General features: G+C 35.6%; 1 protein-coding gene across 3 annotated transcripts in view; it reads right to left on the bottom strand.

Moving 5' to 3' along the window:
- The window catches only part of LOC126816708 (uncharacterized), a 339,811-nt gene that overhangs the window by 254,404 nt on the left and 72,393 nt on the right, over positions 1-13,014 (bottom strand). For all 3 annotated transcript variants that reach the window (XM_050543456.1, XM_050543454.2, XM_056099895.1), the window contains exon 3: positions 40-122. In XM_050543456.1, coding sequence (XP_050399413.1) covers positions 40-122 — 83 coding nt within the window. The remainder of the gene's footprint in view (positions 1-39; positions 123-13,014) is intronic.

The following is a 13,014-nucleotide window of genomic DNA, read 5'->3' as shown; positions in this document are numbered from 1 at the left end:
CACAGAGAAGTGATTGATGTAGATTTAACAGTATATTACATGTTGATCCTGATCCTGATCCTGATCTGTATTGTAATCTTCATCATCGGTTTCATCTTCAGATCCTGATCCAGAATCAATACCTATAAATAAAACACAACGTATGCACTTAAATAATGCACTTAAATAATCTGTATAAAATATTATTTAAATCAAAGAAACACATAGTAAACAATAGTTATATTAGTAGGAACACAAATGAAAATTATTTGTTTGTACGTTCTTCAGGCTTTACGTCCGCTACCACCTTGGTTGATATTGCAGAAAATTACTGTATGTGAAATAGCTTTATTTAACCTCCGTTACTGACAGTCTAGATCTTATAAACCAAGTGATCAAATAACTGTCATTTACTTTGGAACATTTCTCTTTCTCTATAACAAGATGTGGATTATAATACGTACATTTACTGTGTATATTACATGATGTGGATTAAATCACTAGGGACCGGGTATCATTCAGATTTAATGAAAAAAGGAAAGAAACTGAGCTTACCATCTATAATCTAATACACATAATCAGTTAATAGATTGCCATGCAAAAAGTATTAAATACCATCAAGATTCATCAATTTTGTTAAAATTATTATTCTTATTATTAGGCTTTCAGACTTTACTATTATTTTTACTAAAATTATTATTATTATTATTTTTTTACGCGGGAGCCTATTTCTCCATGATCGGAAACAGATATCGATCTGAAACCAAATTTTCTATCAGGAAAACTACTTTTGAAACTTCTGCGCATACTGGAAGTGACCGAACTTTGTACTTTGAATCGGAATTGAAAATCGGCCATAGTTTCGTCAATTCTTTACCTATTCTTAAACAAATGATATTTTCGGAAACCCTGAATCTTTTCCGAGACAATGGCTATCTCACATTTTTCAATTTCGAATATTCGTCTATGACTTCTATCGTTCGAAAATTGAAAATAGGTTGTTTATGAGACAATTTTTGTTATTATTCAAATTTTTTAAATTTGACCTGAGGTCCATCCGGTTCCAATAATATAAGTTTCACTCAGAGTTTTTTCGAACTCTGCCCATTTTATAACCCTTATATTTTTTTGAAAGGATTACTCGATGTTTCTGAAATTCCTGGAACATAAAGCCATATATTCAGACCATCGGATAAAGCAATTTCAACCACAATCCGTAAACCGGAAGTAGTCGAAATAAAATGGAAAAATGGGTGTGTTGGGTAAAAACACGATTTCTCCGTCCGACATTAACGGATTAAACAAATTAAGGTATCATTGGGTCGGGCGGTGATTGGACCACTGAATGATACACAATTCATACAGATACGATGAGCAGGAAGCAAAATATGGCACGCTGAAAATCAAGTATTTTCTGATTTGGAGCGTTTTTGGATGCCTGTATCTCGAAAACGGCTGAAGCGATTTTCCTTCAACTTTCCCTATCGAGAGTCCCTTCAGTAGTCTTTTGCATGAAGTCCTCCAATAAGACTTTGAAATGTCTGGAATAGGATAAAAAAAGGGACTGAAAATCGAAAAAAGTCGAAAATCGTGAAATTTTGGAAAATGCTATATTATTTTATTATTTAATCAGATTTTTACGAAAAGGTTACACATTCAGAGAGCTGACCTAATTATGATTCTAACAATGTATAATATGTATTGAGTTATTGAAATTTAATTTTCGATATTTTGACATTTTTGAATTTTTGGCATTTTTGAACATAGGATTTCTCAGGGCCATTTATCTCATCAGATAATGTTATATATCATTACAGAGCCCTGTGGCTATCTAATTGCCCAAATTAATTATTATCAATTATTATTAATTGAGAGGCCTTTTTCTCAAACACAACAACTATGTTTTTTCTTAAACTTTTTTTACTCAAGAGTCCTATGGGTGGACTATGGCGTGAGTCCAAAAATAAAAGCATTGAAATAACATAAGTTGTCCAAAAAGAGCCTCAATCTTAGAAAAAAGTTGAAAAATCCTTAAATTACTGAAAATGATCTTCTAATTTTCTTTCTTTGGAAAACAGCTGAATGGATTATTCTGAAACTTCTTACACAGAAGGTAAGGTCACCAAACAACTTGTTAAAGCTATCCCGACAATGATCCAAAAACCGGAAGTAGTCGAAAAAATATCCGATATTTTGAGAAAAAAAACGTAAAAAGTAAAAAAATGGTGATCTTGCGAAAAAAGTGATTACTATGCCAGATTTCACCGAATCAAAACAACTAAAGTGTCATTGGATAGTTCGAACAATGGACGATCTTATGACATCTAAATGGTAAAAAATTCGCGGGTTAGGCAATATATAATGGAACGCTAAACATCTATTATTTTCCTTTTTGGAGCCTATTCAGACGCTTTTATTTCAAAAACTTCTCTTATTTCCTTTCTTAAACTTCTGTTACTTAGAGTCCTAACGGTGGTCTATGGTGTGAATCCCAATTTAAAAGCCTCAATATAGTATAAATGGTCCAAAAGGGCCACAATCTTTGAAAAAAGTCGAAAAATCTGCTTCTAATGGTATAAGGGAGGTAAAACTGTCCAATGGATCTTTATGAAACTTCTGGTACAGGAAGTTAAGTTCCCATACCACTTGTTAAATCTATCCCGATAATGGAGATTTTAAATTTTCAAATTTGACCTACATTTTTGGGTACTTGAAGGCAATCCGATTCCAGTAATATAACTTTCATTCAGAGTTATCACCCTTTATTTTTCGATTTTTTCGAATTTTCTGCCCATTTTGTGAGCCCGAGTTTCTTTTTATGGCCGATTCGACGTTTCTGAAACTTCTGGAACAGGAAGTTATAGTCCAAATTCAACTGATAAAGCTATTTCGACAAGGATCCTTAAACCGGAAGTGGTCGAAAAATTGTCCGATATTTTGAAGAAAACGCAAAAAATGGGTGCTTTTGGGAAAAACATTATTTCTCCACCCGATATCAACGGATTAAAGAAATTAAGGTATCGGTGGGTAGCCCGGGGATTTGAATATCATATGATACCAATTTCACACGAATCCTATGAGAGGGCAGCAAAATATGACATGCTGAAAATCAAGTATTTTCTGATTTGGAGCGTTTTTGGAAGCCTATATCTCGAAAACTGCTTAAAGGATTTTTCTTAAACTTTCCCTATCGAGAGTCCCCCCGGAAGTCGTGTGCATGAATCCATCCAATAAGACTTTGAATTGTCTGGAATAGGTAAAATAACGGACTGAAAATCAAAAAAAGGTGAAAAATCGTCAAATTTTAGAAAATGCTCTATTATTTCTTTATTTTAACAGATTTTCAATAAAAAGTTATACATTCATATAGCTGTCCTAATTACGATTCTAACGGTGTATAATATGTATTGAGTTATTGAAATTTAATTTTCGATATTTTGACATTTTGATATTTTTGACACTTTTGAACATAGGATTTCCCAGGGGCATTTTATCTGATCAGACAATGTAATATTTCATTACATAGCCCTGTGGATATTTGATAAGCCAATCCGGTTATTAAAACTATCTCCATACCGGAAGTATTCAAAAAATGAAGAAAAAAGGTTAAAAAAAATAGCGCTCTTGCGAAAAACTTGATTTCTTCGTCAGATGTTAGCGGACCAAACGAACTAAAGTATCGCTGGATAGCCCCATTAATGGACTATCATATGACATCTGAATGATACGATTTAGATGGCGAGAAAATAAATTATGGTACGCCGAAAATCTAGTATTTTCCGTTTTGAAGCATTTTGAGACGGCATTTTCTCGATAACGAAAACTAAGATTTTTCTTAAACCTTTTTTTACTCAGAGTCCTATCGATGGACTCTAGCGTCAGTCCAAAAATAAAAGCATTGAAATAATATAAGTGGTCGAAAAAGAGCCTCAATCTTGGAAAAAAGTTGAAAAATCCTTAAATTACTGAAAATGCTCTTCTATTTTTCTTTGTTTGGAAAATCTATCCTGATAATGATCCGTAAACAGGAAGTAGTCAAAAATATATTCGATATATAAAAAAAAAGACCGGATCAAAACATCTAAAGTATCTTTTGGTAGCTCGATAAATGGGCTATTGTATGACACACTTCCTGTCTGATTCCTGAAAGACGGTTCAGTGCTGCTTGCAGGTCTAGTTAGGCTTTCAGACTGTCTGAAAGACTATTGTTTTTACTAAAATTATTATTAAGCTTTCATATTTCATATGAAAGCTTATTGTTTCTGTTAAGATTATTAAGCTTTCATATTTCATATGAAAGCTTATTGTTTCTGTTAAGATCATTATTATTAAGATTTCATATGAAAGCTTATTGTTTCTGTTAAGATTATTATTAAGCTTTCATATTACATATGAAAGCTTATTGTTTCTGTTAAGATTATTATTGTTATTTTTTTTTTTGTGTTTTGTCCACAAATCGGATTTCTCAGAATCTAACCATAGGATCGTTCTGAAACTTTTACCTATCCCCCCAAAAATGGGTGGTGGCTGTTGATTAAATATATTTTCAAAACGTTTTACGAATCCGAAATCACCGAATTTTACGAAGGAATGCATTTGACCTACAATGCTGTAACTTTGTGACTATTTGACCTATTTTACTAATTCTTTTTTCTTTGAGTATCTTGAAACATTTACTTCAAATCTGCAATTTCGGATTTTGGCATTTCGAAAATTCGTCGCTGTCATTTCGAACCGGAAGTTATTACCAATTTGACAACTTCTTTAATAGTTGTGCGATTTTCGTGAAATTTAGAATGTTAGTAGATCTTGCCAATGCGACTTCAATGATGTCCTTGGAAATTTTCTAAATTATCTCCCCTTGGTGAAATTAAGGATCAAAGTTTTCAAAAAAATCGTCGAAATATAGGTCAGAATGACCTAAAAAAAAATTCGATACTAGACAAGTAATTACTGATTCGTACACAAAATATGGAGTTTGTCGATCGAACCGGAAGTGCCACCATCTTTAAACGTGAAAAATCAAAAAGGCTTTTTTGCTATTTTACTTACAGACTCGGGCGTCATATTTTCGGAATCCTGGAAGGAATGCCTTAAAATCTATCGGATCAGAATTTTGATTTCGGTCACGTGATGGTCACCATTTTGAATTGAAAATGAAAAATAGAAGCAATTTGAAGGGCCGGGACTTTGGAACACAAGAACTCTCCTTCTAATTAAGCTAGAATGTTCAAACTTGGTGTCGGCGTTCACTAGGTCAATGTCATGATTGAGTTCAAAGATGAGCATTTTTTGCCTAGGGTAAGCAGAGATAAGCAAGCTGATTTGTTGATTCTTTAGGGCACGATGACATTGGTTATAATGAATGGAGGGCGATGAAACTCTTGTCAATCGAGAGGCTAATAGCTGGCCTGTTGTGTGAAATCATTGTATCATTTTTTGAAAATGTCCGGGGTAGCCGAAAAAAGGAGATCGAAATCCAAAAAGTCGTATTTTTACGATTTGGGACATTTTTAGTGGTCGTGTAAAGTAAAATAAAGCATGCATATACATATATTATTGATATTAAATATATCATATAAAAAACTAAACAATGAATCAGCTGTCATTGACAGATTTTATATTATAAGCATGGTCAGTGGAAGGTCAGCGTATTGTCTAACTTGAACTCACTGACTCCGTAACATTATTGTGGGTATGGTATAAGCTGAATTTGATGAGATGCACATATCTCGTATGACTATTTGGTACTTACAGTGTTAGACTTTGTCGTAACGTTACGGTCTCCATTCATCAAATCGTCGTTGGGGCTATTATACGATTTTGAATCAAGTTATTTATCACTGAGGGACTCAAAATTAGGTTTGATGTAGCTCTGCTCATTTACAGTGGCGAATTTAACGGGCTCATGGGTTCCAGCTCCCTCCTCTAGAAATTTCACAGCACCCGCATGGATTGTGGCTAATTTTGTGGCAGAATTTTATTTTTCTGGGGGAGGTATTTCTAAATGGCTCCGACACAAGTGCCTGAAATGCCATGAAATCACGTTTTCGGCCTCCAATTAAAATTTCTTAGCGGGAGAACCCCCTGACCCGACCCCCTTGCGGGGCTTCACGGTCGGTATCAGCCCCCCTCCCCACCACCATGGTTAATCCGGCGTTGATGTTCCCTCTTGTGCAGCTGCAAAAGAATGTACAAGTTCATTGCCTCATTGTCAAAGATCCCACTTTTCTACCCCAGTTCGGGTAATGAGGTCGAGCGTATATTGTATAGGGGATATTAAACAAGCAAACAGTATGGCTGATGTCTCCCGCCAAAACCCCAAAGTAAAAGATGACACATTAATTAATCGCACTTTCATATTTTTTTCAAAAGTATCGAGCAATCAAACTATACTGTAAATTTCATCACTCTCTGTCAGATAGAAATCAAGGTTATCTTGTCCCAAAGCATCGACCAATGAAATTGCCAAGCTGTAGCTCAAAATGTTCAGTCAAGACCTGATGAACATCTACACCAAGTTTAAACATTCTAGCTCAATTAAAAGCTGGGTTGTTATGTTCCAGTACTTCATTATAACCAAAGTTATCATACCCCAAAGCATCAACCAATTCAAAGTCCCGGCCAATCAAGTTGCTTTGCTTATCCTGACTAAGAGAATGCTCATTGTCGAACTTGGTCAAGGTAATATGGTCAAGGTACTAATGTAATGAAACTATACACAAAGTTTCATCAAATTGCTTATCTCTGCTTACCCATTTTAATAGTCCCCTGCCAATCGAAAAGCCCCCCGACCCACCCACTCCACTCCCGTGTAATACATTAGGTTATAATTGTGTTACAAACGTATCACAAGGAGCATTTGAATATTCTCTCTGAGGCATCTGATACCACTTGTTCCTATTATTATTTTTTTTTTTGTGTGTCATTTCTACAAATCGGATTTCTCAGAATCTAACCATAGGATCAATCTGAAACTTTGACCTACCCCCCCAAAAATGGGGTGCGAATGTTGATTAAATATATTTTCAAATCGTTTTTCGAATCCGAAATCACCGAATTTTACGAACAAATTCATTTGACCTACATTACTGTAACTTTGTAACTATTTGACCTATTTTACTAATTCTTTTTTTGAGGGGTGCCTTGAAACATTTACTTAAAATCTGCAATTTCGAATTTTCGAATTTTGAAAATTCGTCGCTGTGGTTTTGAACCGGAAGTTGAGATCAATTTGAAAACTTTTTTAATAGTTGCACGATTTTCATGAAATTTAGAATGTAAGTAGATCTTATCAATGCGACTTCAAAAATATCATTAGAAATTTTCTAAATTATCTCCCCTTGATGAAATTAAGGATCAAAGTTTTCAAAAAAAACGACGAAATATAGGTCAGATTGCCTTGATTTTTTTTTCTTTACTAGCTACGACACTACTGATTCGTACACAAAAAATTGAGTTTGTAGCTCAAACCGGAAATGCCACCATCTTGAAATGTGAAAATTACATAAGGCTTTTTTGATATTTTACTTACAGACAAGGCAATTATATTTTCCGAATCCTTGAAGGAAAGCCGAAAAACCGTAGATAACACAATTTTGATTTCCGGCAAATGATGGACGCCATTTTGAATTGAAAATGACAATTAGTGAAAAATCCACATTTATGGGCTTGAAAACATATACAATTGGTCGTGACCTATGTCTCCAGGATAGCCTGGATCATGGTCGAACGTTTGGTATTTGAATATTTCAAAAATTCGAATTTCTCCTTTGATGTTTTCCGTGCCGACAAGGTTGTTTTCGAGTTTAGCTGGATTTGACTTCGCGCATGCGCTACGCTAGAACCAAAGGTACCATGAGTACTAAATTCCGGCGAGCAACTTTTCACGTTGGTACCTAGGTACCCTGAAAATTTCAAGGTGATACCTGCATTCGTTCAAGTTGTTTGTTCTTGTCACCTGCCTTTCGTCGTTTTTTTTCTAAGTCAATTTACGGCTTCCATGAGGGGAAAAAAGTGGAATTTCGCCGTGACACCGGCACCGATTGTCCGAAAACCATGAAATTTGGACACAATACGCCCATTACCACCCCGGACTCTGTGCCTTACCCCCATTTCGATCCCATTAAAAAAAAAAGAGTTTTAGCAAAAAAACGATTTTCGGAATTTAATATTGGTTTTAACCCTGTACCCAGACAAGATATACATATTATTATAATCCCTATGAAATATTTTAATTATTTACTGCTATAATATGAATTATCACTTATTCCCCGTTAAATAAATATCGGTCACCGGGTGCAGCTGTACAACTTCAAGGACCCTGGCTTCAAGTCAATTTACGGCTTCCATGAGGGGAAAAAAGTGGAATTTCGCCGTGACACCGGCACCGATTGTCCGAAAACCATGAAATTTGGACACAATACGCCCATTACCACCCCGGACTCTGTGCCTTACTCCCATTTTGATCCGATTAAAAAAAAAGAGTTTTAGCAAAAAAACGATTTTCGGAATTTAATATTGGTTTTAATTAATTTTGAAATTGCAAATGCAAAGAGATTTTATCGCCTCTTCCTTATGTGATAGGTATTGGTACTATACACATTATCCTTAAAAGACAATTTTTTAAAATGACCGTAACGATGTATCAACACTAGAAACCGAAATCGCCTATTTTGACCTTTTTTGACTGCTGAGGCATCCTTCCGGTGGTCCAAATCTCTGGAATTTCTAGCGGTTGGCTGCGCCGCGATGATATTTATCACATATTAAATTGAGAAAATCCTCAGATATCAATTTATTTTGAACGTTCTCGGAATCCAACTCTCTTCTATTTTTAATATGTGATAGCTAGAATCCCATCGGAATCCAACACTCTTCTATTTTTAATATGTGATAGCTAGAATCCCAAGGTACATTCTGTGCAAATTTGAAGGCAATCGGAGCACAGGAACGTTGCCTGGGTAGAGCAAAACAACCCGGTCGCGAAAATTTACCTATACTTCAAAGTGATTATCATGTTGTGTTATGATCGCCATTTTAGATCAATCTGAGTCCCTGATCCACCGTCATCTACCAAACCACTCCGAAATATAGCCAAAATCCCAAAATCGACCGTAATTTCTTTTTGCTTCGCGCATGTGCCACGCTGGAACCAAAGGTACGTTGACTACCAAATTCCGGCGAGGAACTTTTCACGTTGGTACCTAGGTGCACTGAAAACTTCAAGGCGATACCTGCATTCGTTCAGATCGTTTGTTCTTGACACGGTTCCTGCCGTTCGTTTTTTTCCGCCATTTACGGCTTCTGTAAGGGCGAAAAAAGTGGAATTTCGCCACGAAACCGGCACCGATTGTCCCAAAACCATGAAATTTGGACACAATATGCCAATTACCACTCTGTGACTTACTCCCATTTTGATCAGATTAAAAAAAGGAGTTTCAGCAAAAAATAAACAACCGATTTTCGGAATTTAAATTTGGTTTTAATTAATTTTGAAATTCCAAATGCAAAGGGATCTTATCGCCTCTTCCGTATGTGATTGCTATTAGTACTATACACATTATCCGTAAAAGACATTTTTTTTTTAAATGAGCGCAACACCAAAAACCGAAATCGACTATTTTGTCTTTATCATACATTAAATATTATATGCCATGGGTTAATTTTTATACGCCCACATTGAAATTGAATTTCAGCGATTTCCGATAATTACTGTCAGAGTTATGGCCCTTCATCACTTAAAAAAATTCTTGTGGATGCTCTAGAGGCCAAAGTTAATGTCCGATTGACTTTAAATTTATACACAGTGGTTAAGGTCATGAGACGAAGTAGGCGATTGATTTTCAGCGATATCTGATATTTACTGCCAGAGTTGTGGCCCCTGATCACTTCAAAATATCTTGTGGACGCTCTAGAGGCCAAAGTTAATATCCGATTGACTTTAAATTTATGCGCAGTGTTGTGGCCCCTGATCACTTCAAAATATCTTGTGGACGCTCTAGAGGCCAAAGTTAATATCCGATTGACTCTAAATTTATGGTCATGACACGAAGATGCCTACAGTATTGATTTTCAGCGATATCTGATATTTACTGCCATTTCCGATAATTACCGTGAGAGTTATTGCCCTTGATCACTTTAAAAAATCTTGTAGACGCTCTAGAAGCTAAATTCAATATCCGATTGACCTTAAATTTATACAGTGTTTAAGGTCATGAGATGAAGAAGCCAATTGATTTTCAGCAATTTCCGATTGAATCTTTTGAAAATCACACCTAACTCTAAAACTAAAGGCAAGAAACGGGCCGGTTTACATTGAAGCACAACTAATTCCTGTCCTGCGTACTCTATAAATATAATATACGGTTTTCTAAATATGCCTTGGATGGTAGCCACAAGTCGACAATTTTTGTTTTGTATTTTTCCCATTTTGTTCATAAGGTAAATGTAATTTTTCAGATACCTGATGACATTTATACTTATTGTTTCAATAGATTCTAATAACCCCCTTTGCAGTTAATATGAAAGCTTTCATATCTGCTATGCAGATCTAGTTATTATTATTTTTTTTTTATTGGGGGAAGCTAGATCTCAGCAACTATAAGAGATAGAGGTTTGAAATTTGATTTTCTGCAGGAAAAGTGGTGTGCAGCTACTGCTTAAAGCTATTTCGAAATTTGTGCGCATAGCTGGAGACATTTCTAAGCAGATAGCAGTTCAAAACTGTGGAAATTAGAAACTTTGTCGCTCTAATTTTTTGGGTGAAAAATGGAAAATTTTCAAAATTTTCTTATTTTTTTATTTTTGGGAATTTTTAAATTTCAGTTATATTTTCTGAAATGTTGACTTTGATATTTCACTTTTTTTCGCATTTTGGTCAAATCGTAGAGTTCTTATTTTTTTAAAACGGCTCCAACGATTTTTCTGAAACTTCAGGAATATGAAGTCGAAGGACCAGACCAGTCCATGAACTATAAATGAAAATCCCCTAATCACCGGAAGTAGTCAAGAAAGGTATCCAAACTTTGACAAAATTGTGAAAAATGGGTGCCTGTGCGGAAAATGCGATGTATCAATTGTGTTCTTGTCGATTAGTAAAAGTTTTATATCGTTTAATAGCCAATTGAATTGTCTATCGGATGGTACTAAAGCGGCATGTTTCTATCAAAAATTTAAAAAGTTATGTGACTTTGAAAAGTAACGTTTTTTACGATTTCGAGCAACTTTGGACGCATGTTTCTCGGAAAGTCTCCCAACGATTTTTTAAAAACTTTCTCAATCGAGAGGCTAATGGGTACTCTGTTTTGTGAAACCACTGTGTCATTTTTTGAAATGTCAGGGGTAGCCGAAAAATGAGATCGATTATCGAAAACGTCGTATTTTTACGATTTGGAGCATTTTTAGAGGCCTATTTCTCGAAAAGTCAACATAATTCTTTTTTGGAAATTCTTCTACAGAGAGGCCTATCAATAGTGTTACATATAAAACCATTGTACAACAGTTCCAAATTTCAGGAGTAGCGGAACAAAGGGATCGAAAATTGAACACGGCACCTTTCATTGTTAAGCGAAACATAAGAGGGGATACAATCTGTACGTTTTGACAACGTATAGAGCCAATTCAAGAGTGCTTTTATCAGTGATGATATTTGAACTAAAATTATTTCAACTATGAGTGTTTTCTTCTATCCAAAATATGTGTTTAGTGACCCTGTAACAGAAATAGTTGATAGCTGTGTGTAATAATTAGTCTTTGAATTAATATTGTTGCTTCTTTGTCAAATTTATCTTATACCGGTAATCATCTGGACAGAAATAGACGGCTCGCGCTGTTTATAAGAAAGTCCAATTTGTTAAGCGGTTGCAGTAGTATCGTACAGTAGTATCGTATATTGCACCTATGATAAAAGGCATGACGTTGTTTGGGAATGGACTCCATCTGTATTAGTGACGTCAAATCTTTACCGTGCACGAAACCAGAAAATTGGCGATATTTCATTGAATATTCAATCAATTTTTGAACCAGTTACATATTTGAGTAGCTGACATGAACGCGATTCCGAAGTCCCGTGTACACATTGGTGTGACCGTAAAAGATCCCTTGGCGGTTGGAATTCTTTATAAAAGAAGACTAGCGCCGCTGTACGAGCATGTTTAGAGGTCATTTCGGGACTAACATATGATTTATTTTTTTTTTATTTCAACAATTCGCTTTCGCGTAGGGGTCTTTAGCAGTTGGAGGAAACCGGAGGAGCCGGAGAAAACACACGAGTTTAGACAGGCGACATACTCCTTGTCACGTTCAACTGGGGAATCGAAACCCAGCCAGTTGACTCAATGACAGACCGTATGATTCAGCGCAGACCCAAAGGTTATAGCCTACCGTGCAAATTCCAGCCAGCATAACGTATCTATATAAGTGACATTTATTCCTACTGGCGATTTACAAATATTGCATGAAGAAATTCAAATCATAACAACATAAACACGACTAATGCACAGTATCATATTGATTATAAAAGTATAATGTATATATTGGTTATACTATATATGTCACAAAACAACAATCATTAGATAATAATAATCATTTACTAATTATATAAATCATTTTAAGACGTAGGACTTATCCATTGTTTAATTTAACAGTTATATAATTACCATGGTTAGAGAGAGAGAGAGAGAGAGAGAAATGGGGTTTAACCTCCAGTCGACACAAACTAGGTCATTTCGGGACTAACATATGGTTTAATTTTATTTCTATAATTCGCCTCCGCGTAGGGGTCTTTAGCAGTGGGAGGAAACCGGAGGACCCGGAGAAAAACCCACAAGGTTGGACAGGCGACCCTACTCCTTGTCACGTACAACCGGGGATTCGAAACCACGCCAGTCGACTCAATGACAGACTTTATGATACAGTGCGCGCACGCTAACCATTCAGCCATCCACCCCCCACCCCCGCAGAGAGAGAGAGAGAGAGAGAGAGAGAGAGAGAGAGAGAGAGGGTTTAACGACTTTATGATACAACGCGCTCACG

This window comes from Patella vulgata, chromosome 3 (genome assembly GCF_932274485.2).
Source record: "Patella vulgata chromosome 3, xgPatVulg1.2, whole genome shotgun sequence".
Lineage (NCBI taxonomy): Eukaryota > Metazoa > Mollusca > Gastropoda > Patellidae > Patella > Patella vulgata.
This window is presented reverse-complemented; position numbering and strand designations above follow the sequence as displayed.